At 39.8% G+C, this 27564-nt stretch overlaps 1 protein-coding gene across 2 annotated transcripts in view; it reads left to right on the top strand.

Moving 5' to 3' along the window:
• The window catches only part of LOC126412342 (rho GTPase-activating protein 10), a 571369-nt gene that overhangs the window by 464823 nt on the left and 78982 nt on the right, over positions 1–27564 (top strand). Inside the window, exons 1-5 of one of the 2 annotated variants that reach the window (XM_050081891.1) lie at positions 14487–14525; positions 15907–16017; positions 19529–19633; positions 25879–25941; positions 27184–27253. In XM_050081891.1, coding sequence (XP_049937848.1) covers positions 14505–14525; positions 15907–16017; positions 19529–19633; positions 25879–25941; positions 27184–27253 — 370 coding nt within the window. In that variant the 5' untranslated portion in view covers positions 14487–14504. Of the gene's footprint in view, positions 1–14486; positions 14526–15906; positions 16018–19528; positions 19634–25878; positions 25942–27183; positions 27254–27564 lie in introns of those variants that run through there. The other variant, XM_050081890.1, reaches the window with a different exon arrangement.

The raw sequence follows: 27564 nt of genomic DNA, 5'->3' as shown, positions 1-27564 counted from the left end.
ATGTTACGAGAGCAGAAATTCTTGAAGGGCGGTAATATTAGGAAGTTCAGAGGTTTTCAGTAAAAGGTCAGAAACCTCATCACCCTATGAACAAATGAAAGAAGAAAAGAATACATTGAAAGAACGAAGAAATATTGGAAACACCGAAAATCGGAAAAGAAGACAAAATCATGAGGAAGTTACTTCATTTGGTCCATAGATGGCCGAAATCGAAGAGAGAATAATAATTGTCTATTAAAATGCGGTAATGTTCCGGATAAAACGCCGTTACAAGTAGATCTGTGAATCTATACAAGCTTAAAGTACCGTTATGTCAAAACACACAGTATCAGCGCCCGTCCGATGTCTTTAATCAAAGACCTTTTCTCATCACCTACTTCCTTCCATTTGCTTTGGTCAGGTTCCGATCGCTCATAGGAGATAACTAGAAGATTGCACTCCCGGAAATCCAAGTTACTCGCTGATTAACCGGGTCCGGTGACCAGATACTTGGAAACTTCTTTCGTAAAGGCAACAAGAACTGCGGACAATGTTTTTATATTGTACCTGAAAACGTATTTCATAAAGGCAACACGAAATGCGGACAATGTTTTTATTTGTACCTGTTGTTAGTATGATTTAAAAAAAAAAAATATTCCCGTTGAACAACACAATTGCACTACGCTGATACAGAAACTAGCAGGACTCATTGAACATTTAAACAGTCCTTCCCCATAGTACAAGAAAATTGGAAGAAAGTGAAGCTATCGTCAGTTTTACTTTCGTAGGCTTGAAGGTGGGGACAAGCTCGTGATGAATACATTACAAAAGATATACATGGCTAATGCTATATTCGTGGATAGTTCTCAACCAGGTTATTAACAGATATCCGTCTTGAACGATCTCTACATGAACCACGGATCTTGCCGATGTGAGGCTGCTTTCTTATCTCAACGATAGGGATAGCCGAACCGTAGGCGTAATCACAGTCGAATGTTATCTGCGAAGAGGCGAGACCAACTCGTGAATAGGGGCACCAGACTTTTCAGTAGTTGCAGAGCCAAAAGGCTTTATGATTGCCTGACCAGGCCATCTAACCTTAGCTAACATGGTGTTACTGTGCCAAAGTCAGTCCGTATTCCCCCCTCCACCCCCTCTATTTCCACAGGACAGTTGTGGTCTGTGGGAGAACCAGCCGTGACAGAAATATTCCACATGATGTGCTGCGGACGCTAGGAAATTGATGCCAAGTGGAGAAATGTATAATTTCTGGCATATTCTTCTGTTTTTCAGTATAGATATGATAGTAGCGGAGACAGCCAGAAATATTGCCGTCGTTTGTGGAGATAATGCCACTGGACAGAGAAGGGCAAGAAAATGATTAAGGAGGATCGTTTTGACATTAGTGAGCCTACACTTTCAGGAAGACCTTTTGGGTTTGACGAAGATCGTCTAGACGCATTAATCCACAATGATCCACGTCAGTGTACTTGAGAACTGTCAAATGTGATGAACTTTGATAATTCCACCATCGTGCGACATTTGGATCAAAGGGGAAGGTTCAAAAATCGTGTGTATGTGTACAGCATGCTCTACGCTAAAATCACAAAAATTAGAGGGTAGCCATATGTGTATCTTTGGTTGCTTGTCATCAATTGGCCCGTACACACCACCAACAATTCCTATCCTATATCGTTACTGGTGACGAGAAATGGCGTCCTTAACACAAGGAAAAGAAAGGAACGATTGAGCCCAACCAAAGCAGCAACTCCCCATACAAAGAATTTGCACGCATCCACAAAAGATAACGTTATACGTGTGGTGGAAGAGCGACGGTGTGGCGTAGTACGAATTACTTACCCGAGGTGTAACCGTCACTGCTGACATTTATTGTCAACAACTGAGACGTCTTGCAGTCCCAATCCAAGAACAAAGATCAGGAGGACTGCGTGAAGTGACGCTACTCCATGGTAACGCCTGCCTGCATTCTGCTAGTCTGACAATAAACACTATACAGGAGTTACGGAGGGAAGTCACTTCCCACCCTTCTTCGTCTAATCTTGCGTCCTCAGATTTTCACTGTTCCGCTGTCTATCGAACAACCGTCAAGGAACTTCCTCTCCGGACGAAAATGAGCTCTGAACATGGCTCGACGAGTTATTCGCCTCAAAACCACGTGATTGCTACAGTCACAGAACCTAAAAGTTACCCCAGTGTTGTCAGACTTGTAAATAGTGAAGGACAATGTATTATTGATGACTTAAGTCTCTGTTACGTCTATCTGTTGTGTTTATTAAACTTACGGCAAAACGCTGCGAACTTTCGCTACTGCTTATTATATTTATAACACATGTAGATTTAGAGAAAGCGTTTGGCAATGTTAGCTGTACTACGCTGTTTGAAATTTTGAAGGTAGAAGAGTAAAACCCAAAGAGCGAAAGGCCATTTGGAATCTGTACAGAAACGAGAGTAGAGTTATAAGCGTCGAAGGGAATAAAAGCATGGAAAGAAGGGAGTTTGAGAGGCTTTTGGCCTATCCCCAGTGTTACTCAATCTGTACATGAGCAAGCAGTAAGATGAGTATTAACAAAAGTAAAACAAGCGTATGGAATGTAGTAGAGTTGAATCAGGCGATGTGGGGGGAATTACATTATGGAATGAACACTAAAAGTATTAGATGAGTTTTGCTATTTGGGTAGAAGAAACACTGGCGATGGCCGAAGTGGGATATAAAACGCAAACTGGCTATGGAAAGGAAAGCATACATACGGAAATCTGTCAACATCTAATATGAATTAAGCGCTAGGATGTCTTTAGTAAAGGTATTTGCCTGGAGTGTAGCCTTGTACAGACGTGAAATGTGAACGACGAGTTCAGACAAGAAGAGAATGGAAATTTTTGAAATGTGATGTTGTAGAAGAACAGAGAAGTTCAGGTAGATAGATGGGATAACTGATGAGGTACGAAAGCGAACTGGAGGATAAAAAGGAGTTTATGACACAGCTTGCTTATAAGAAGGGTTCGATTAATAGGACACTTCCTGGGGCACCAAAGAAAATAATCAGTTTGGTAATATGTGGGATAAATATTGCAGAGAGAGCTAGGCATGAATGCAGTAAATAGGTTCAACGGGTGTAGGTTGCAGCTGTTTTTCAGAGATGAAGAAACTTGCACAGGAAAGACTAACGTGGAGAACCGCATCAAACCAGTCTTCGGACTGAAGACCACAACAACATCTTGAACGATACAGACGTAACCACGCCCCCTCGCACGTGTTTTAATAGCCACGCGCGCACGCCAGAGACATCTGTCACACAGCGTATTAACTGTGACGCTGACTGCCATCTGCCGGTGCGAAGTGGAACTAGCAGGCCACTGCGTTTCGTGGATTCATGTTAACTGCTCTCAGTTCAGGTAGTTTTTCGAAAGGTATTATCCCACCGTTTATTGGCAGCTTTATTGCTGGTATTTAGTTGAAGGGTAGTTACTATATCGGTAGCAGTGGTTTATAAATTTTCATCGTAATTTAGGTGGTTATTCTAAAACCGTAAAAAACAGTTGAATTAATATAGTAAATGTAGCGGTGTGTGTGAAGTTAGTTGTAGATATTTACACAGGAAAGGTGTTTCCAACTAGTTTTTCATGCTGATGTATGTTAAAAGGAATTCACTGATTATACGCTTAAACAAGAAGTAACGAAACGCTGTTCAAAATACGGGAATGCACATAAAGCGATGTGTATACCGACAACGAGCGAATGTGCAGAAATATACCGACGGAAAAGAAGTCCCAACACCAAGAAATAATTGATATAGAGTAATGTGATTTCGGGAATACATTTGTTTGAATAAATGAGTCACATTGCAAGGTCGCAGGTTATTGTAATCGAAGGAAAGCCATTGTAAATGTGAAATGCCGGTACATCATTAAACGGTGCAGTGTTGAAAGCAACACACAAACGCGCATGCATTGTGTAGTACAGGTGTGGGGTATCAGCTTGTGGGATGGAGTAGGATGCCTGTTGTACTTGGTCGCTCACTACATGGGGACGGTTAATGCTGTTGGCATCATGTCTACATTCTTGCAGCGTGTCGTTACAAGAGCGGTATGTGGGTGAGCGTTATCCTGTTGGAAAACACTCCCTGGAATGCTGTTCATGAGTGGCAACGGAATAGGTCGAATTACCAGACTGATGTACAGATTTACAGTCAGGATGCGTGAGATAACCACGAGAATGTTCCTGCTGCCATACGAAATCGCACTCCAGAACTTAACTCCAGGTGTAGGTCCATTGTGTCTAGCCCGTAGACAGGTTGTTTGCAGACGCTCACCTGGCCTTCTGCTAACCAGCAGACGGACATCAATGGCAACGAGGCAGGACCAGCTTTCACCAGAGGACGCAACAGACCTCGACCCCACTCTGCAGTGAGCTCTCGCTTGACACCACAGAAGTTGCAAATTGTGGTGGTTTGGGGTCAGTGGAATGCACGCTGCAGGGCATCTGGTTCGGAGCTGCCCTTGAAGTAACCGATTTGTAAACGTTCGTTGTGTGACTGTGGTGTCAACTGCTGCTTAAATTGCTGCTACAGATGCAGTGTGATGCGCCAGAGCCATCCGCCGAACGCGATGGTCTTCCCTCTGGGTGTTGTCGTGGCCATCCAGAGCTCGGTCTTCTTGTGACCGTACTTTCACGTGACCACTGCTGCTAGCAGTCATGTACAGTGGCTACATTCCTGCCAAGTCTTTCTCCAGTATCGCGGAAGGAACACCCAGCTTCTCGTAGCCCTATTACAAGAGCTCATTCAACTCAGTGAGATGTTGATAATGGTATCTTCATCCTCTTAAAGACTGCCTTAACTGACATCAACTAACTAACACGTAACTAACGCGCGCGCAAACCACGACGAAAAAAGGGGAAAAAAAAGAGAGCGGGGCGAAGGCAAGCAGCTTTGAGTGGGGCGTGAAGAGTAATTGGATACCACAATTAGTGAAATCGCGGCCTGCAGAAGGCGGATGTTCGGAATCGAGTCCCAGTAACACAGTTTTATCCGCCAGGAAATTTGAGTGTTGCACATCATCTGCCGCAGAGTGGACGTTTCGTTCTGGAAATTATTTGCTTTGGAACTCGTCGCTCGTACGAAGGTTTGACTGCTGACAGTGGCAAATGGAGATTCCAGGGTGTTGCTGTTAAGCATTTTTGTCCGCATTTCATTTCGTTCTATGCACTTCTTCGCATGGCTTCTATCCTTGGATGTCAGTATAAAAACAATGGCCCTTGCAGCTAAGGTAGACGTTCGTGTACCACACCGAGCGAGGTTTCGCAGTTGGTAGCACGCTGGACTCGCGTTAGGGAGGACGACGGTTCAGATCCGCGTCCGGTCATTTAGATTTAGGTTTTCCGTAATGTCCCTGAATCGCTTCAGGCAAATGCTGGGGTGGTTCCTTTCAAAGTGCACACCCAGTCCCTTTCCCATCCTTAAAAAGCATTCCGAGCTTGTGCCCGTCCCCAATAACCTCGTTATCGACGCGACGTTAAACCCTAATCTCGTTTTCTTCTTCCCACGGTACCACTTTCCTCGATTTCTAGTTACATTTCGTGGCAAATACTATCCAACACCCACTGATGTTATTCCAGAGACGCCAGCCATGTAACTAACGACGTACTTATGGTAAAATCACAGAGAATAATAACTTCCACCCAACTATGAGACATTGCAGCAGCAATTCTTCAAAATTTTTCACATGGTAGGCTGGAATTTGCACGCCAATACAGCAACTGGACGTCCATTGAATGGCCGCAAGTGGCTTTTTCACACCGGACAGATGGCCGTTGGCGTTTACGACGTAAAACGTCTGAAAGCAAACATTCTGCAACAAGCGTAGGAGGGATCCAGGCCGGAGGAGGGAACCTAATGGGGGGGGGGGGGGTGCATGTTTTGGTGGCATCTTCTCATTCTGGAAGGCACACTGGATGAACAAAAGTATGCTCCTATCCATGGGGACCATGTCCAGCCCTATATGTTTATTTTTTCTCGACACGATGGTATCTACCAACTTGACAATCTTTTTTTCCCTCGACATCATGGCATCTACCAGGAGGCTAATGTTTTTTCTCCATACGATGGCATCTAGCGTTAGGACAGTAAAACATTTCACGCAACCTGTAGCGTGTGCGTGGTTCGAAGAGCATCGGTATGAATTTATCGCACTCCTCTGGCCACCAAACTCCCGGGATTTTGAACCCAGTCGGTAATCAGTGAGACCGCTTCGGTCAGGCTATATGAGTCACGGATCCTCAACCTAGAAAAACAAGCGTAGCTGGCCACGCTATTGGAATTGGAATAACTCTACGTTCCTGTCGGTACCTTCCAGAAACTCCTTGACTCTCTTACATCACGTATCGCAGCGTTCCGCGCTACAAGATCTAGTTATTCATGCATTTGATAGGTGGTCACATTAATGTGATTAGACAGTGTATTTTCACAAGCCTCCTTAAGATGTGTGGCGGAGGGTACGTAATATGTTACTGTCACTTCCCCCTTTAGGTTCCAGTCCCGAATGGTGCGCCGGAAGAACGAAGTGAGCCTTCGTTGAATTCCAATCTAATTTTATCTTCATGGGCTTGTACGATATATCTATAGGAGGAAGCAGTAGATTGGTTGGTGTTTCTAGAAACGTACACTATAAGAATTTTATCATTGAATGACGCTGTGGTACAAAACGTCTCTCTCTTTGTGTCTGCCACTGGAGTTGACGTAGCATCTTCGTTGATACTTTTGCACATACTAAATGAACATGTGACGAAACGCGCTACTCTGCTTCGGATCTTCTGTACTTACTCCGTCAATTCTTTCCTGCATGGGTCCCAGATGGACACGTAATATTGGAATATTGGTAGAACAAGGGTTTCGGTGGCGACTGCGTTAATGGGTGGACTACACGTCCTGAGGATTCTTCTAGTGAATGCGTCTGGCACTGCGTTACCTGCGGTCTTTCGAGTTAAAATAGCTTCGTACTCCTAGATTTGTTATGGATTTGGTTGCTGCCAGTGATTGTTCTGCAATTGTGTGTTCATAAAATGATGGTTCTTTCTGTCTGTTCATGCTCTGTGCCTCTATTGATATCGGGACCAACTGCTGCATCCAGCATCGATCCTCTGCAGATTATCCTGCATTTCGCTGCAGATTTTTTTGCGTTGCAACTTCTCTACACACAACAGAATCACCTGCGAAAAAAGTTATGCATGAGGCAGAAAAAAATAGTTTTATTTTACAGCCACAATCGATGGTTTCGGACAAATTAGGTATTTTTTGCCATAGTCCAAATAGTTTTTGCAAAGTTCGATGTCTTTTTGCCAAGTCCGATGCCTTTTTTTGCCAAGTTCGATGCGGTTTTTTTTCTCCAAGTCCGATGCTGTTTTTTTTGCCAAGTTCGATGCTGGTTTTTTTAGTCAAGTCCAATGCCGGGTTTTTGTAAAGTCCGATGCCGGGTTTTTGTCAAGTCCCCCCCCCCCCCCGAGTCCGACGCCGGGTGTTTTCGCCCGAGTCCGACGCCGGTGTTTTTTCCCCCGAGTCCGATGCTGTTTTTTTTTTCCAAGTCCGATGCCGTTTTTTCCCCCAAGTCCGATGCCGTTTTTTTGCCAAGTCTGACGCTGTTTTTGTCAAGTTAAATGTTGTTTTTTGTGCCAAATTCGGTAATTTCCACAAAATTCTGTGTTCTCTTCGATTTTGTGTTTTTTTTTTTTTTTGTTAAATTCGTGTTGTTTTTCCGAATTCAGCGTCATTTTTGCCAAATTCGGTGTTGTGCCTGATCCAGTGTTTTTTGCCACATTAGGGGCTGTTTCTGCCAGTTTCGGTTTTTTGTACTAAATTAGATGCTGTTTTTGTCGTCACATCGAATTTCGTTACGCTGTAATTGAACTGTCATTTTAAAATGATAGACTATCTTCTGCCTTGAGGAGACGGGAAGTCAAAATGAGGTTTTAACATTCAGTAACCATTATTTGCGAATATTAGTAAACTTACACCCTCAGGTTTATAAAATTTTTACACAGCAAAATTACAGATTTTCGGAAAACAGTGTGTTATTTCGCTAGAAGCCGATATTTTCGCGTAATCGTACTGCTTTGGAGTGCGCCTGAAGTTGCTTTTACGAAGATTCTCCGTAGAGATTGACATTTTGTTTTCTGTTCACTAGAAACTCTTCAGTTCAGTGGCATAGCTGCTGTATATTTCGTATGCTCGTATTCTGATCATTAGGTGGCACTGCAGATGTATTGAGCGCCTTCGGGAAGACGAGGAAAACTGCATCGACTTGGACGCGACATTGCTGCTTTTTGGGTGTTCTGGGCGAATAGAGCGAGCTGGGATTGATACCATCACTGTTTTCGGAACCTCTGTTGTTTCCTACAGCGGAAATTTTCTGTCCTCATAAATGACACAATATGCGAACATAAAACATTTTAAAATTCTACAACAGACCGATGTAAGGTGAAGTTAGTTAGAGGTGAAGACCGGTAGTTTTGTACGTAAGAGATGAAGACAGATAGTTTTTTGGGTCTGGAGTCTGTTCGACGACCCACCTTGGAAACAGGAATGCCTTCCCTCCTTCAGCAACCTTAGTTCCCCCCTGTGGATACTCTCTGCAAAATGTTTTGCGAATAGAGTTATTAGTAAAAAATTAATAAATTAAAACGTTATGCCTGTTATTGGAATTTGACCTCTCGCCGTTTTAGGCAGAAGCTAGTTTTTTACGCATCTAAAAGTCCTTGACGTCATATCTTCTGAACTGTGTGTCGAACGGTGATGTATTCTCGAGGTATATTCAGTGGTATACATAGACACTGTCTGCAAACTGCGTTGCGAATAAAATCTGCAGTAAAGAAGCAATAAATTAAAACGTCATGTCCCGCCGGAGGCTCGAGTCCTCCCTCTGGCTTGAGTGTGTGTTTTGTTCTTAACATAAGTTTAAGTAGTGTGTAAGTGTGCAGTTTGGTCCCTTACGAAATCACACACATTTGAAAACGTCATGCCTGACCATGCAGTTTTAGTGCATGAAGAGCGAAATTTTGGTACGCGGTAATTTTTTTTCCATTCATTATTTTGCGGGGGGGGGGGGGGGGGGGCGTTAGTGTGGAAGAGTTTCGTAAACGTTTGAAATCATTTGCAAAATTTGTTAGAAGTCGGTAAGTGTTCTCACTCTCAAATAGTAGATGGACATAGTCTGGCTAATTTTCGCGCCATGAGTTACGCTGCCTCACACACAGTTTCAAGTTGCAATACTTGTCTCACAAGGAGGGGTCCCCAGTGGTGTGATCGACTTTTGGAAACCAAATGCACGATGATGTAGGTTAAGATCCCAGGTATCACACTCTGCAGCCATTCACACTTGTGGACCCTCGTTTGCGAATAATTGACGAAAAATTTCGGCATTTTGCATGATACTCAATAACTTTAAAGAAGTCAAATTACGTAGTTTGGTTGCATGCTGTAATGGATAGGATAATCGCTTCACGTGCATAATTCGTTTAAATGTTACTTTTTTTATTTCTATTCCTTTGTCACATTATTTTAATCACCATATGAACTTTTTCATTTTTTCCTTTATATTATTCTTTTTCCAATCGGAAGTTTTTGAGAATATGAACTTAATTATATCTATGTATTATAATACTCAGTTATTTGACAGTTCCAATCTTCTTGTTGAAAAACAAAAGACCAAATAATCTATTTATATTGACTGTGCAGTGGTGTGAAAAATGTATTTTTCGTTACCAGATGTGCAGGGTTTTTTTGTCATGGTAGTCGTCATAAATACATTGAAAACATAACCTAAATTCCTATTGCACTGTGGACAAAATAACGTAGATGAAGATTTAAATGAAAGAGTGGCATTTAAGTATAACGAAATTCAAACAAGTGTCAAATAGATATAATGAACGCAGTAATGTGGACGAAGAAACTGGGTGATAAAATAAAGCAAAATCAGTACATAAAATTAACCAAAAACACATGAACAAAGATTTCAGGTGGAAACAGCATAATGAGAGCAAATGAAATTGAATTTTATGATTAAAATGATGTAATAAAGGAATGGAAATAAAAAATTACATTTAAATCAATTAACTGAATAAAAATTATCAAAATCATTACGATAAAGAATATAATAGGTCTTCACATCTCCTTTGAAAAAACTAAGATATTGACAAACATCAAGCACCCATGTAAATACCTCAAAGTTCATGAACAAAAGATGGAAATAGTAAAAGAATTCAGATATCTCGGAGAATGGATTAGTTGGAATGCTGGGGAAAGCAAAGCAGTGGAATCCAGAAAAAGTAAACTTGAATTGGCCTTCCATCTAACAAAAAATACATACAACAAAAATCCCTTTCATGGGGGTCCAAAATTACACATTACAAGACAGTGATTAAGCCAGAAGCATTGTATGCAGCAGAAACACTTAACATGAATTTCAAAGGCCAAATGGGGAAACTTGAGCTAAAGGAAAGAAAAATTTTAAGAAAACTCATAGAACCAAAATTTCAAGATAATAAAATTATATACATCAAAAATGAAACTCTCTACAAGAAAATTGCAAAACTTTCAGATACTATGCGAAAAATGAGGGTAAATTTTTATGGTCTTCTTCTCAGAATGAATTCCAACAGATTAACGAAACAAATATTTGACTTTTTGCGTAACCGCAAAACGAAAGCCAACTGGTTTAAAGAAACTGAGAAAGACCTAGTAGAATTAAGGATTTCAGAAAAGTCACTTATCGATCGAACAGCTAAATTAATTACTAAAGAGGAAAACATAAGATTCCAAGACAAATCTACACAAAAGTTCAAACGCTTCCTCTCGGAAGAAGAGAGGAAAAAGAATGTCAGAAAGAATGAAGAAATATTGGGCCCTAAGAAAAGAACAACGCACACAGAAATGATTGATCCAGCGTACCCCGAAGAGGGTGAAACGAAAGAAGAAGAAAGAATATAAAAAAATTAATGTACCCAATGAGATTCTAATCCACAACCTCCAGCACGTCAAGCTATCCTATCCTATCCAATACACTACGCAACCAAACTACATAACTTGACTAAGTTATTGAACATCACGCAAAATTTCGAATTTTTTTTCGTCAATTATCGCAAATGAGGGCCCACCAACTGGTTGCCGACTTACTGTGTTGTTCTTAGCATAAGTTAGTTTAAGCAGTGTGTAAGTCTAGGGAGCAATGACCTCAGCAGTTTGGTCCCTTAGGAGTTCACACACACAGAGGGAGTATTGTTTGTCGCACCCGATCATCGTATGGTTACACTCGCCATGTCAAGCACAGAACCAAGCCCAGTGGAAGATGTGGTTCTCTATATAAAAACAAAGAAAATTCTGGATTCATCCGGACATCCAAAGAAATATTAACTGTATTTTGTATGTAGCAGCCAAGGAGCTGTAACAGATAAATCCGAAACACACAACTTTTTTATGTATCGACTAAACATTGTTACAGTTATTTGGTGCAGTTAATTTCTTCCGCCATAGCACATCGTGATCTTTATTTTGAAAACCCAAAAAAATACCATGAGATTTATATACACGGAAATGTTGAGATGGAGGTTTGTGCTTGTTTAATCATTTGCGTGTGAACCATCGTATTTACACGTATCTGAGACTTGTGGCTTTTCACTGTTGGTATCAATATGATTTACAATTTTTTGTACATTTGCGTCCATTGACGTACCGGTAATTTTATTTTAATCAATAGACGGACAACACACTACACATGTCATACGCAGTTTTTTTTCCGCATCGCACCCGGCTTTCTCTGTCAAGCCTCTCCTTCAGTAGCCTGGAAGCTTGTAGTTGTATAGAATGGGATTTTTATCGACTTTCCGTACAAAGCTTATTTTCACAAACTGATCGTTCATCTTCTGCTTAAACCAGTACAGAGGCGTGTTCGAGGATCACTTGGGCAATGCAGGCGCCGAGTTGCTGGCAACTGGTTGGCAATGCGTTGCAAGCGATTGACTGATGAGTCACACTGCAGTCGCGCCGTCTGCAGAGCCCCTTTTAACTACACAGGAAGTGATTCACCTATTACCCTTTCACGTCGGCAACGAGTTGCTTTTGAGTCGCTCCCTGTTCTGAGGGCCTTGACCCTACCTCAAAGTAATCAATCTTTCTTCAACTGGGACACACTTCCCCCAGTTTGTCTTTTTTTTTTGTTGTTGTAATGGTTGGCGATGAATCTCAGCCAGCTCTTCAAACGGTTTCTTCAACATCCTATAAATTCATTTGAATTTTACTTCGTCCATTTTCGACTTGTAGTGATAAAGCTGAACGTGTGTGACTATCGCAAATGACTGGGTGAATCCAGAATTTCCTCTCTCTCTCTCTCTCTCTCTCTCTCTCTCTCTCTCTCTCTCTCCCTCCCTCCCTCCCTCCCTCTCCTCTCCTCTCCTCTCCTCTCCTCTCCTTTCAGTACACTACAAGAATATTGCGAACTACATAACTTGGTGTTGTAGAGCCAACTGACAGAAATCAGCAATCCAGTCAGTCGCACGTCACAAAAACATTTGCATCAGTGGACGAAGAACATGTAACGCAGTTCTCGTCCAGATGTAGCCAAGAAACGTCACGTTGCAGTTACGTTGTACCAGTGGACGAACAGCTTATTGTGTTAAACCCTTAATATAATTTTATTGCTCTTAATGATTATAACGAGTGCGGCGCGGGAACTTACTTATTTGAAACGTACAGGACACAGCGGCTGTTACTCATTGTTGCGTGGGTTTCAGTGCATTCAAAAGTGCGAGACTTAACATTTTTTAAGGGTTAGTTTAGTGGCGATCATGCAGTGGGCAAGAGGAGCGCGCGTTCGTCGTTGCGGCCTACATCTCGAATGGACGTTCGGTCATCAGAACTCAGCGTGCATTCAGGAATCAGTCCAACATCCCGCCTGCAGCTCGTGTTCCTGATGGGAAATCAATTGTTATTTGGGTAGACACCTTTATGGATACTGCAGGTGTGCAGAAAAAGAAACCAGGACGTTCGCCTTGATCGATGAGCTGCCTCATGACGCCCTAGTGTTCTTCAGCGACGAGGCACATTTTCATTTGTCTGGCTGCGTGACTAAACAAAACATGCGGTATTGGAGTGGCACGAACCCCCGAGAACTTCATGAGCAGCTCCTGCATACAGGACATGTGACTGGTGTGCACTAACTAAAGTTGGCACTATTAGCCCATGGCTTTTCGAAGAGAACGATAAGGCAATGACGGTCACTTCTGAGGTTTATGTTCAGATGATTGAACAGTCTTTTCTTCCAGAACTTGAAGAAGTGGATGCGGGTGATGTCTGGTTCCAACAAGGTGGCGCTACAGCTCACGCGGCTCGAACATCGATGACCATATTGCGCGAGCACTTTCCCGATCGTCTCATCTCTTTGAGGGACGATCTCCAGTGGCCAGCACGCTCGCCAGATTTAACGCCATGCTACTTTTTCTTAGGGGGCTAACTCAAATCCTTGGTGTATACTAATCGACCGCAAACCCTGGCTGAGGTACGGGACAATATTCGTGTTGCTATTGCCAACATTTTCTGCCAAGGAATAAAACTGTGCAATAAATTATCAAAAAGAGATTAAAGAAATTGCAAAAATACAAATATTTAAAAAGGCAGCTAAAAGTACTTGTTACGCAATACAATTTATAGATTACTTAGATAAAACAGAGTAGGGGTTTGATAAAAAAATGTTGTACATATAAATAATAGTAATAATAATAATAATAATAATAATAATAATAATAATATTGTTATTATAAAACATCCAATATTCCACGAAACACCTTCACTTTGTTTCTTTCCTTCTTTCTCCCTTTCTAGAAATACTTACCCCAAGCTATGTATAGCACAATACTAACACCTCTTCCTCTTTCTGAATTCAACATCTCACTCATTATGGAGGGATGCTGACTCAGTTTTTCAGGATACCAAATAGGCAGTTGCGGTACAGATAATTGCCCAGAGATCACCAGAGAGAGAGAGAGAGAGAGAGAGAGAGAGAGAGAGTATATTTATATGTGGTGAGGTATATTTATATGTACCGAAACCTTGGTCAAGAATTTTAATAAATTTTTATCCTGCAACTGTTTTTGGCTGTCATCCATTATCGTGAAATCATATTTGTGTCTCGTCAATGGCTGTGGCCTTTCCTCTTACAGAGCGATTTCAATTGAATTTGTATATTCCGAAAAATAGTGGGAATGGAAGAAGCAGTGCGGTTTACGTCACGGGGGTAGCGAGTTGTGACGTCACTGAGGATTCCCGCGAAGTTTTAAGCGCAGCCGTCCGTGGTGTGACGTCACTGTTGGATTCCCGCGGAGAGACGCGCCGTCGTAGACAGAGTGGCGTCCGCGTGGGCGTTGCGCAAGCGCCTTGCAACCAGCGCGTGGCGTCGGCGTCTTCTATCGACCAGTCCGCGCGACGCTAAGCGACGCCTCGGTACGCCAACATGCCCGGCACGGCATGTCGCTGCAGCCTGCCAGGGTACGATCGCGACGCACCGCGAACCGGCTGTCGCACATGCTTGCGTCTGTACTTACGTTCGCGGAAAGGAACAGATCCAGTGCTCAGATTTTTCCCGTGTTAATGGTCTCCATCTTCTCCAGACATATACCTTCCTCCGACGTTAACAGTCTTAACGGTTTCACTATGTATCGAGCTCGTCACATTCTGTTAACACACCATTTTACTGTGTGGCTGCATTTGCTTAACTGTACAGAACAAGAGTCATTGATAACAGAAATTGCATGAGAAATAATTGAAACTTAGAAAAAACCACTGTGTAGATGCAGGCTAACTAGTTTAAAAAGTTAGCATTGTCATATTGTGGGAAACATTCCCAATAATGCAGTGTGTACAAAGTTTCTGAAGGGTTGCCGTTTTATATTAGATACTGTTATAGTTACCGTATGTTGCGTGATATTGTAACAGCTGTGTTTTGCATTATGTTTTGCCTCATCTGTTTCTGACCATATGTGACTCATGACCATGGACAATTTGGGCAGCTTTCTTTCTGTGTATATACTATTACTTACAAAAGCATTAGGTCACAGCATGGATATGTATGTTTCTAAAGTCAGAGAAAATCATTCTATTCAGTCTGCATATTTTTCTTCTTCCATTTACATCCAGCTCCTACAGATTGTAAGACTATTTCGGATTTGTGTGTACCTCGCAGAAAGAAGAGTTAATTAAGAGATACAAATAAATTGAAGAATGTGGCATTTTGGATCCTGTTTGTGAGATATCAATTTCTTAGTAGCCCACTTCTCTAGCAGAGGTCACCAACACAAAATAAATTGATTTTGATCAATGGGAAGGTAGTATTTTGATCTTTGGAAAGACCTCACAGTCTCAGTACTTGGCCTGTAAGAGAATGAGAAGTTGAGGTGTACAGTTCCGGATCACCAAACTTTGCCAGTGTATTAGATTTTCTGCAATATCTCATCAAGCAACCGTGATCAGTTCACCAAAAAAGTTGCTGTTGTACATAGAAACACTTCTGTGATGATATCTTTCTTTCTGCTCTTTTCTTACCAACTATTTCCATATTCATCCACAAGAACATAGAAATAACACTTACATTGCTGTAATGCTCACCTGTCATCCACATGTCACACATACACACATGACTCGCCACACTGAGGAAAGAAGGGCACAAGTGCTCAATCTTAGTAATAATGGAAATGTGTTTGAACTAAAGACTTGGCAGCCATTGTCACTCAATTAACTAAGAAACTAGTAATACTATAACATATGCTTTACCATCACTGGCTGAAAATGTGTATTCTAACTAAAAACATTTTGATACATTTCATTGAAGAAATGCTTATATGATTTTATTCCTTTTGTTGTTATTTTGCAGGCTGATGCGAATCTGATGCTCGAAAAGCGAGCTTTCTCAGAAGCCAGTTTGGAGTACGTGTTTCTCCTACAGGAAGTCCAAGAGAAAAAGAAATTCGAATTTGTTGAAACAGTAAGTTCAATTCAGTCAACTATTGTTCACAAAATTAATGTTAATATATGCAGTGTGTGTGTGTTTTTTTGATATGGTTATCATTCTCTGTTTCATTTTTTCCTATATATCATCAGTTTTTAAAATCTCTCACCACAGTTTAAAAGCTTTTATGTGTGATCACCTCTTTCTCAATCTCCATACCATTGTCATGTGGAATGAGATGCTAAGTCACCATATATCAGTAGCTGTTACCTAATTGTTTCAATTGAACTCAGTGTAGACGTACTTAATGTGTCTTATAGAAATAAATTTAGGTACAAGACAGTAGTAAAAATTCCAGGATGGAAACAATAAAAACTCCAGAATCATAACAATAAAAAGAGTCAGGATAGCCAACCGCTCCTCAGTCTTTGAAAGAGAAGTGTTTTATGTGGTCACTCAGTCTATTTAGTTCTTATTATAATCATTTATTTAGTGAATACTGCGTGATACAGTTGTTTGCCTAAGCACAAGGGAATATTTATTTAGGTGGCCATCAGTCAGCTGTTCTTGGAAATTCAATCACACTCCTGCTGGCCCCCAACAAAAGAATACCATGTTTGTAAAGATGTATCTGTTTAGCTGTATTTCACAGACTGTAAACATCTGAATATCCAGGATCATACCTTCCTTACACAGCATAAGATGACTGTTTTTGCCTCTGTATCTTCATATGAAAGGTACTTGAAACATTATGAAATTTTTACCAAGATTGATAAAATCAGGAAATTTATCTTTCTGAACGTAGTATATTTCTGAGTCTGTAATATTGGTCTGTCATGTACTGCAACTGTTTGTCATTGTAATGAAGAAAGTCTTTTGTCTGCAGTGTCATGGACAATCTATATAGCATATGTCAATGTAGCTGGCTGACCATCAAAAATCGTGTTGAAATTTTGAATGTATGTTAATTCTCATTGATAGTTGCATACCTCAGAAATGCTAGTGATATAAGTAAACTGTTCATTCCATTTATACAAGTCTCAGCAATGGGTGATGGTTAGATGTGGTGAAGAGGTGTCCATTAACATGTTTTGTACAATATGTCTGCCTGTTTAGCTGAGTGGTTACGTGCTTGCCTATCATGCAGCAGGCGCAGGTTCAATTCCTGGCTAGACTGGAGATTTTCTCCACTCATGGACTTGGTGTTGTGCTGTCCTCTTCATCACCGACATACAAGTTGCCCATTATAGCATCGCCTGAAGTAAGACTTGCAACCAGAGGCCGAACTTCCCTCGATGGGGCGTCCTAACCAACAATGCCACACGATCATTTCATTTCATTTCGTACAGTATTTAGTCAGTGTTAGGTAGAGATTCCTTTTCTCTTTCAGATTCCTGCTGGAACATTTTAAGCTCTCAGAAGCTCCACATGGCTCCAGAAACTGTAGAATAAATGTCTCTGTGGCCGTCTGTGATTGCAAACTTGTTAGGTCCTCAGACTACCGGTTTCGGTCAGCAATGACCATCTCCAGGTCTATTTTAAATGCAAAATAAGTTTAGCATCATTGCAAATATATAAAATATGGTATCTACTAGAGTCATCTTGTTAACAGCATTACAGTTCATAAAAAAATGAGCAGTTTGTTTTGAACAGTAGTCCTGTTAGCAAGATGACTCTATTATAAACATATTTTATATATGTGCAATGATGCTAAACTGATTTTGTGTTTGTCTTTTGACAATGCCACTAAGACTGCATGATATTAGGACATGTTTTTAAACAGATCTCGAGATGGTCATTGTTGACCAAAACTGGTAGTCTGAGGACCTAACAAGTTTTTGATCATAGACAGAAATTCAGAAATTTATTCTACATTTAAAATTCTATTGGGCAGTAATATTAGAAAAGTTTTTCTGTGTTGCCTCTCTTTAATTTTCCGATCTGGAATAGAGAGTTTATTTTCCTTCCAATCCTGGGTCTCCTGAGAATGACTTTGAGAGCAATTCAAGCATTTATCTCATTATCAGAGAGAACCTCCAAAACATTATTGTTGTGTAGCGTTGGAAGTGAACAGTGTTCATTTCTTCACTCCAAAGTACATTTTCAATAGGCGATCAACATTCGTGGATTAAAATTGAAGTCACCCGCATCAAATGTTACCAAGGATTGTAATGAAGAAAGTCTATGCGAAGTCTGTGGCGAGAATGTGTTACCATATAGGATGGTTGCATAATGGGCCAAGGCATTTTGTGTGGGTTGGAATGAGACTGTGGAATTCCACCATACAGCTCGGCTGTCCATTTCTCAAAATCAGATTGACGTTGTGAGTGTCTTGAAGGAGAAAATGCACCTCTGAAGCCACAAATTTCATGATGTGGTACCTGTACTCTTTCTGTGCAGTAGGGCACTCTGTCACCATCATAAACAGAGAATGCCTTGCAAGTGGTCCCCAATGGTTTCCTGACATCTGACAGAAGGTGACAGACTTTGCAGGTGGCTATGCTGAAGGGATGTAATGCAGCTGTAGTTTTTAGTTCACGAAATATTGTTTTCCATCCATGTTGCCCTTGCTTTATTTACAGGCCTCATATTTATATATTGGTCTTGCCACAGCTTTATTCACAGTCCCCATATTTATGTATCAGATTGAAACTTCTTTTAAAAAACTGTTATCAGATGTTTTTATGCCTCTATATCTGGTCTCTGCTGATCTGTTGTAATCCACACATGTATAACATTATATCTAAAAACACAGATGATGTGACTTAGCGAACGAAAGTGCTGCCAGGTCGATAGACACACAAACAAACACAAACATACACATGAAATTCAAGCTTTCGCAACAAACTGTTGCCTCATCAGGAAAGAGGGAAGGAGAGGGAAAGACGAAAGGATGTGGGTTTTAAGGGAGAGGGTAAGGAGTCATTCCAATCCCGGGAGCGGAAAGACTTACCTTAGGGGGAAAAAAGGACAGGTATACACTCGCACACACACACATATCCATCCGCACAGACACAAGCAGACATTTTTCAAGCATGTCTGCTTGTGTCTGTGCGAGTGTATACCTGTCCTTTTTTCCCCCTAAGGTAAGTCTTTCCGCTCCCGGGATTGGAATGACTCCTTACCCTCTCCCTTAAAACCCACATCCTTTCGTCTTTCCCTCTCCTTCCCTCTTTCCTGATGAGGCATCAGTTTGTTGCAAAAGCTTGAATTTCATGTGTATGTTTGTGTGTGTTTGTGTGTCTATCGACCTGCCAGCACTTTCGTTCGGTAAGTCACATCATCTGTGTTTTTAGGTATATTTTTCCCACGTGTACTGTTTCCCTCTATTATATTCATGTATAACATTATATTTTTATAAGCTATTCATTCTATTGAGATCTGATAGTCATTGGACTAAAGGAAATCCTGGTATTCTATTTTCTGTACAGCTTCAGCAGTGAGCGGCGTATAATTATTAATTGTCTCCTATAAGAAAACTCAGATATGTACAAGTTGCAAATTTCATTGGATAGGGGAAAAAGTGTTAAATGTTTGTATGTTTCAGCTGCTCGGTTTCATGTACAGTTGGTTAACATTCTATCACCATGGACATGAAGTTGCCAGTGATTTCAAACCATACATGAATGATCTGCAGTTAAAAATACAGAAGGTATATGATCAAGAAAAGCAAACTTTAGATGCTATTTTGTGTTTACATTTTATTCTAGCTTTGCATAAAATGAAAAAGTTTTTCATTCGTGTCACTATGTTTTAAATAATAGCTAGAAGTGATCAACATTTGGTGGCGTTTTGGCAGTAATTTTTGTGAATGTGTCTGAATTAACTTTCTAGCATCACAGCTAATGTGGCAATACCTGATGCTACACACACACACACACACACACACACACACACACACACACACACACACACACACACACACACACACAAAAATGATGATATTGAATTGGTATGGGTGAAGAATACTTTTTTCGTATTGTGAACAAACTTTATCAATATTTTTAATGGTGTGGGATATCTAAATTGTTTCCCATTTGAAACAACATTGAAAAGAAAACCCAGAACCAGAATAAAACAGTACAGTGCTTATTACAACTGCAATAAAACTTATCAATAACATGGCAGCTACTGTCGTAGAGTAAGTGGAAACAAATTTCTATCTGCTGTTCACAGTTAACAGCTTATCTGAATTCATATCACTACAGTCGGCGTAGAATTTACTTAGGAATAAAAATCTCTGTGTTGCTAGGTTTACACTGAGTGATGTAAAAGACCACCTACCTATTAAAATGCAAGCTGAGTAGTGTTTCAACCAGCAACTTGTATCAGAAAATATCAACAAGAATTTTTAGACGCCTCTTACATGAGACAATAGGCTATGCTGAACAGGAAAAGGAATAAATGTGTGATACCATGTTACATAATGTGTATTTGATGTCTCACATTATAGCCACTGGATCAGCAAGAACTCAGTATCCCTGAAGAGAGGCACATGCAGATTCTCAAATATGAAAAGAGAAAGTGCAAAGTGCTTAAATGTGTCATTAGTCTCAGGAAAGGAAGTGATTTCAGGAGTAAAAGCAGTCTGCATGTTTTATTAAGGTTGTTGTAATGTTCCTTTTATTTGGAAACATGTCAATTCTCTCTTTGTGCATTTAGCCATTATACAGTTGCAATTAGCAGCATTTTGGTTATGATACCGTATGACCCACATTGTACATTTTGTATGAAAACAGTGTCGATAGGATGATACAGGTCAACGCACTGCTTTCAGTCAATTAAGATATAAGTGTGAAATTGATTTTTTATCCATTTTGAATTACATAATCACTGGTGATTGTTAAAACAAAAAGTAATTGCAGGATAATTAAGGATTTACATGCTAACAAGTTTCATAAACTCAAGAGCATTATATTCGCCATTACTGTACGTAATGGTAGCGTTTTTGTGACACAAACACCATTATGAGAAGAGATGGATAAAGGATGAAATGATGAATTGGTAATGTAACAAAATAGTAGGGTAGTTTTGTTTCAGAGATTATTTGTACTTACAAGCAGTATAGAAGAAGGAAAAAATGAGGCAATCGAAAATAAAACAAGAATATACATAAATTCTGTAGTTTTTAATTATGGTGTGATGCTCAAACTGCATGTCCAAGGTATCTGAGTAGAGACTACTCACGTTTCTTGGAGACAGTGGACATGAATACGGATGCCCTGTGATGGTCACACTGAGAATTGTGTATCACACATTCATTTTCTCCTGAGATTTAAGTTGTTTCACTTCCATCTTTCCAGGCAATATCTTGCGAACTGTCGTTTAGATTCTATTGTTGCTTCAGGTAATGGGATGAGTAAATATAAGCATGGTCACTTTAGGCACCAATGGCCATCCAGATTTCGGTTTTCCATGGTTTTCATAAATAGATGCACAGGCTGCAGACCGCATGCAGCCAACCATTGTTCTGGTGGCGGCCTGCCCCTCACTGTTTGTTCTTGTAGTTTTTCATGTTTTTACCCATCTTACACTCCTTCCTGAAATGAAGAGTGTGGGCCCTTGCAGAACTCAGTTCTTTTGAGCCCATTGGGGCACGGGAATCACAGTTTGGAATAATAACTTGTCACACAGTATGATATTTTTGAGCTAATGGCCCTTACGTAGTCACAGTAAGGAGTTTGTGGCTTGCAGTAATTGCAAATCTGTGCACCAATAATTTGATAGTTGAATGCCAGGATGATGCCAGGATGATTTATCTAAAAATGATGGACAATTTCCTTCTCTTGTCCTACCAGAGCTTGTGCTTCATCTGCAGTGTCCTCATGAATAATTGGACATTAAATCTTAATCATCCTACCTTCTTCCTCCACCACAAAGGAGAAATATTGAACATTAGGATAAGTGTATAAAGTAGAACTGGGATACAGTGACTACCACATTTGTGGCATCTGTATGAGCCTATTTACCATTCAATATCTTCATTTTACAGTGGTTTTCTGTACTCATTCCATTGTTTGCATTCCAAAATAATCTCTTCCATTATCATATTTATGTTGTTGCTTCACTTCTCTAAAACATTACAAGTAGTGTACAGAAAGACTACATTACTTACCACTTTCCATTTTATTGTCTAGCTAAACCATTATTTTGAAAACATTCTCTGAAGTATTGGTGTTGTTCTCATTAACTTTGTTGCTCTGAAGTTTTTAAATTTTCACCCTAAAATTGCTTGTGCAGTCAAGTAAAAGGACTTTTTTTCTTGTCCTCTTTCATATTAGCAAGTTACAAATACACAAAGGCTGCAGAGTATCATTTGTTTATCAATACCTGTAATAAATGTATTTAGCTGTCTTTTGGATAACGTGTACAGTGCATGCAGTTATTTGTATCCTTTTTTACCTGAAAATATTGTGCATGTCGCCCTATTTAGCTTTATGACAAATAATGCCACAAATAATCTAGAAGAAAGGCTAGGAAAAGAAAATATTAAACCAGAGGCACAGAGTTGAGGTCTCAAGGTATGGTTTATAAAATCATCTGTCTTGGTGCTGCAGTTGTGACATGCTGCTCTGTTCTCATTTCAGTTTGCACAGCAACTATGATATAGAATGTGTTTGAAAATTGTTAAAATATTCGTACTTTTAGAAAAGATATACCTGAGTTCCCTCCCCCCCCCCCCCCCCCCCCTCCAAAGTTGTTCTTTTGTTCTTCTTTCCACTCTGGGCATTGCATTCTGGTTAAGTCCAGACAGAGGAAAGTGATGGAGAAACAGAATACTTGTCATTCTGCAGATGAAAATAATAGATTAGTAAAAAGAATAATGAAACCACTTTGAGTAGTTAATGTGATGTATATATTTATGGTAGGAGATTGGAAACAGCATTAATAATTTAAATACTGTGGAAGTTTTAGTAACACTGAAGTGGTTCTGTAAGTATATTGGATATTAAAAGTGATATGTCCAACTGATTATGAGGTTTCTTGTTGTTCACAGCAGAACATGTAACTGTACATGGTTTCAAAAGCACTAAAAACAAATATCGTTAATTCTGGAGTATGTGGGATCATTTTAAATTACTGTATGATTTGTGCCCCTTCCCCACCCCCACCCCCACCCCCCTCAAGGATCTACTGGTGTTGTGAAGCTGCATTCTTACAGCTTTGTGACCAATAGTTGGCAATATACTCTCTATTGTTTGTCTGGAACTGAAATATCATTTGGACACTCGCTGCATTACGTGTGATTCTCTTAACAAATCTTTGTACTCGGGACAAAACTTCTGGAGTGTTCGAATTATTTATGCTGTGTCTAGTTTTTAGTTACATGTTTATACTTCACATCAGGAAATGCAAATAATTCTCATTTGCTTAACCTGTATATTGTCATCAATGTATTTGCAGTTAATAGTGCTGAAATGCAAAATATATTGTTTAGCAGTTTGTTTGTGAAAAATTATTTTTGTATTTAGTTTGTAGCTCTTAATTTAGTCACAAACTGAGAGCAAAGTTGTTTTTGTGTGTGTGCACCTTATACTTGTGTTCATCCCAAACAGATAAGACTCACTCCAAGTAGTGAAATTCCGCAACACTTTCGTGGTGTTTAATATGGTACTCAGTGGTTATAATTAAAGTGCAGTTACTCACAGAGGTCAGTGCAGGCTATAGTTATTGTATGGCAGTGGAACTTGGTAGGTATGTTAATGCATTAATGTGGCGTCGATTTATGCTGGAAAAAATTAGTTCAAATTTTGGCCAGGTTTGTAATTGATGATGAGCATGTACCTCAGGTTGTGTTAATCCTCGTGCAGTGCCACAAGAACTACAGATCACATTTTCAACAGTTTGGAAAAGTTTTATGGTCTATTTTACACTGCTACCCTCAGAACATCCAGAAACGGCAGCTGAAACCTGATCAATGTTCTGAATTTGCTCTTCATTTTCTGGCGTGAATTGGCATTGATGTTGTGACTGGGCAATATTCCATAGAGTGATGAGGCACATTTTATACTAGAGGGTGCAGTGAATACCCAGAACTGGCTAATTTGAGCCACAATTAAACCGTGAGTTGTGCACGAAGAGCCATTTTACCCCCTGTATGTGACAGTGTCATGTGGATTCACAACCAGCTTTTAACTTAGTTCTTTCCTCTTTGAAGAGAATACACCCAGAGGGCCTGTCAGGTGTAATATGACGTGTGCATGTTATCGAGACCACCTTGTACAGCATGTGATTCCTGCTTTGGAAGAACACAATTGTGTGGAAACTATTGTTTTCATGCAAGAAGGGGCAATGCATCAAGTTGTTCACCAAGTAAAAGATCTGCTTAATGCAACTTTCCACGAATGTGTTATTTTCAGAGGTTTTCCAGATGCATGGCGTGCAGGTTCACCTGATATGAACTCATGAACTTTTGTCCCTGGGAATGTCTAAAAGGACACGTTCAGGCTCTACCTGATCTGAGGGCCGGTGTAAAGAAACACGTTGCTCAGATTCCACGAGAACTACTGTGAGAAACTGTTGATTACGTTGTTTTACAGATGCAGCATCTTGTTGATGTCTCTAGTGGTCATACTGAACAAATTGTATAAGTGGAGATTAACAAGAAGACATGCATGGAAAAATGGGCTAACCCTCAAATGCAAAAACTTACAGCTAAGTGTTGCCATCTATTGCTGTGTACAGGAACTATCAAAATTGACATTGGTCTCACCCCTAAATGATTTAGGGGTGAGGTCAATGTAAATTTTGATAGTTCCCGTACCAAGCACCGGATGACAACATACGTTTGAGGATTAGCCCATTTTTCTGCACATGTCTTCATAATAGTATCAACATTATACCTTTCTCACTTATTTGACCTTTTCTGTCCAGGTCCTATTCGTAATCCATTACATATGAAAACATTTCTATATGTCTTTCTTGCATTCGCAGTGTCGGATTTGCACTTGGTGGCCAAAATTGGAACTGATTTTTCTCTGGTATAAATTGGTTCCACATTAATGCATTAGCAGTCTACCAAGTTTTGCTGCCATATAGTAATTGCATTCCACACCGGACTGCTATGAGAAGCTGCCCTTTAATTACAACCACCCAACACTAATCAGTGATTTATTTGATATGTGCAGTTTTCGGGCATTGTCAAAACATAATTTTATGAAAGTGAAAATTAATATGTAAAAATGTGTGTATCATCTTTTTTGGAGAAAAGTCTTCATTGAGAATAAGTCTTTCAGAAATGGACAGCAAGTGTGAACATAAATCACGATTGTTTTTATGAAGAGGCAGAGGTGAAAGCCTTTTAAAATCCTGTCTACACTACACAGAGTTCTTCTGCGTAGAGATTTGTGTTCACTTTCGTATCTTCTTAATGTCCTACTCTTGGCCGCGTGCACCTTAATTAATGTTAGAAGTCAGTTAAGGCTAATTAATACCTCTGCCTTTCTCATTCTGAAGGAAAGAGGAGCAGCAGGACATGAAGGCAATCTTTCCTTATTTCCTCTTCTCATTCCTTCCTCTTACCTTATGTCTCTCTCTGATCTGTTCTTTTCTTTCAATCCATTTTACTGGTTTCTTTTGCCATTGACTGTGTTTGGATATCTATTCCATTTGCATTCCAAGTGTTATAACTGATGGTGGAGTGTTAAACTGTGTGAAACTTTAATAGCATTATGTATTGAATTTTTATTCCATAATAATTACTTGTTATAGTGGTTTGCAGTGTTTTATACATTTTAATTACATCTGATAGAATTAATATAAAATTTTAATAGGTTTGTGGAATGGGCTTAGTGTTAGAGATTTGCTTGCTTTTTCTACTTACAATTTCAAAATCATAATAGTAACCAGTGTGGAAGTTTTGTTTGCATATTAAACAAAAGCATGCTGGCATTACAGACAAGAAATAACTTCGATGCAACTCGAGATCATACAGAGAAGCTCAAAAAGAAAATGCAGGAGGTATGTATTGTTCTCTCTCTCTCTCTCTCTCTCTCTCTCTCTCTCTCTCTCTCTCTCTCTCTCTCTTTCTCTCTCTCTCTCTTCCTGTCACAGTTTTGTTTATGCTGCAAAGCTTTTTTCAGTTTCTTGAGCAGTTTTTTAATAGTAATAATAGTAACACCACCATTTGTTATTTACTCTGTATGGTTTTGTACAGTAATTGCCTTTCGTAGTATGGTATATATTAGGTAAATATTAGGCCCCAGAATTACTGATGGAGAAACTTACAGGCTGAGAAATAATAAGGAAATAGAAAAATACACAGGCATACATGGTGACGTGAGTAAACAGAGACTTAAATTTTATTGGCACGTTATAGAAATGGCACCCAGTAGGTTGACCAAAAACAAAAAAGTAGAATTCTACAAAAACAGAAGTAAGACCAAAACTGAGCCAATTTAATGGATCACTGTGAATGAGGAGGATCTTGGAGAAAGTAGCTGGTGTAACTCAGGCAGATATTACAGATAGAAAAACATTCAAGAAAAGATATTTGCTTGGAAAGTTTGTCAGGGAAATTAGAAAATGGACTGGAACACTGTGGCGTGATAAAAGAAATATACTTAATTCTGAAAGGATAAAACAAATTTGGACACAAAGGAAGGCAAATTGTACCTCGCCTGGTCCTGTTGGGCCCATACGTGAATAAATAATATAGATTAGGCACCTCAAAATTAAAGTGACCAGCTCGAATTGAATTTTTGTCAGTTTCTTATAATATAAATGTTGTTAAGTTGATAATTTGTTGGTTTCAGAATCCACTGAACTTCACACACATGAATTTTAAGCTAAACTATTAAGTTGTTTTTCTAACAATATTAATTAGCAAAAACAACTCCAGCAATAGAAAATCTAGGCTGAAATAACAATATGAATTAGGGCACCTTGCTGCCTACCCCATACAGGAAGTGTTGACCAGCAGACAGGCACAGTTGTAAGTAGCCTGTTGGAGCCAACAGTCCACCAGACAATACCTTCTGTAGATGGTGAGTAGCAAGATTTTATAATTCATATTGTTTGTGGAACCCAGATTTTCCATTGTTGGAGTTGTTTTTCTGTGTTTTATGTTCCTCGCAGAAATTTTTGCTGACAATATGCACTATGTTAAAATAGCAACATAGACAAATTGGCCTAAATATCACACACTTCTCACATTAACCACAAAACATGCTATCATAATTCTTTGTAATTATTTTCTCGCAGATAACAGCTTTGTCTGGAGCGCCTATTAAGCCAAATCGCCATGAAGGTTATTTGTACCTGATGGAAAAGAGTAAGTAGTACTAAGATATAATTATTATCTGCACTTTCAGATTTTGTGGCTGTATCGTTAAACAAAGCATGTTCATGAATTTGTTACTGCTTACATTTGGACTACATTAAAATATTAAACTCCACTTATTACTCTTGCACTGACTCAGTTTATTACATTTTGTATTTAAAAATGGTGGATCCATCCTGTTTGTACACTACTAAATCATGATTTGTATGTTACTGAGTAAAAATAAACTTGCATTGGGGGGAGGGGGGGGGGGGAATTCTACTGCTGACAAGTAGCAACTACTGGTGTCCACAAGGCAACAG

Source organism: Schistocerca serialis, chromosome 7 (genome assembly GCF_023864345.2).
Source record: "Schistocerca serialis cubense isolate TAMUIC-IGC-003099 chromosome 7, iqSchSeri2.2, whole genome shotgun sequence".
In the NCBI taxonomy this organism is placed as follows: domain Eukaryota; kingdom Metazoa; phylum Arthropoda; class Insecta; order Orthoptera; family Acrididae; genus Schistocerca; species Schistocerca serialis.
Note: the sequence above shows the minus strand (reverse complement) of the source record. Positions and strands in the feature narration are given on the sequence as shown.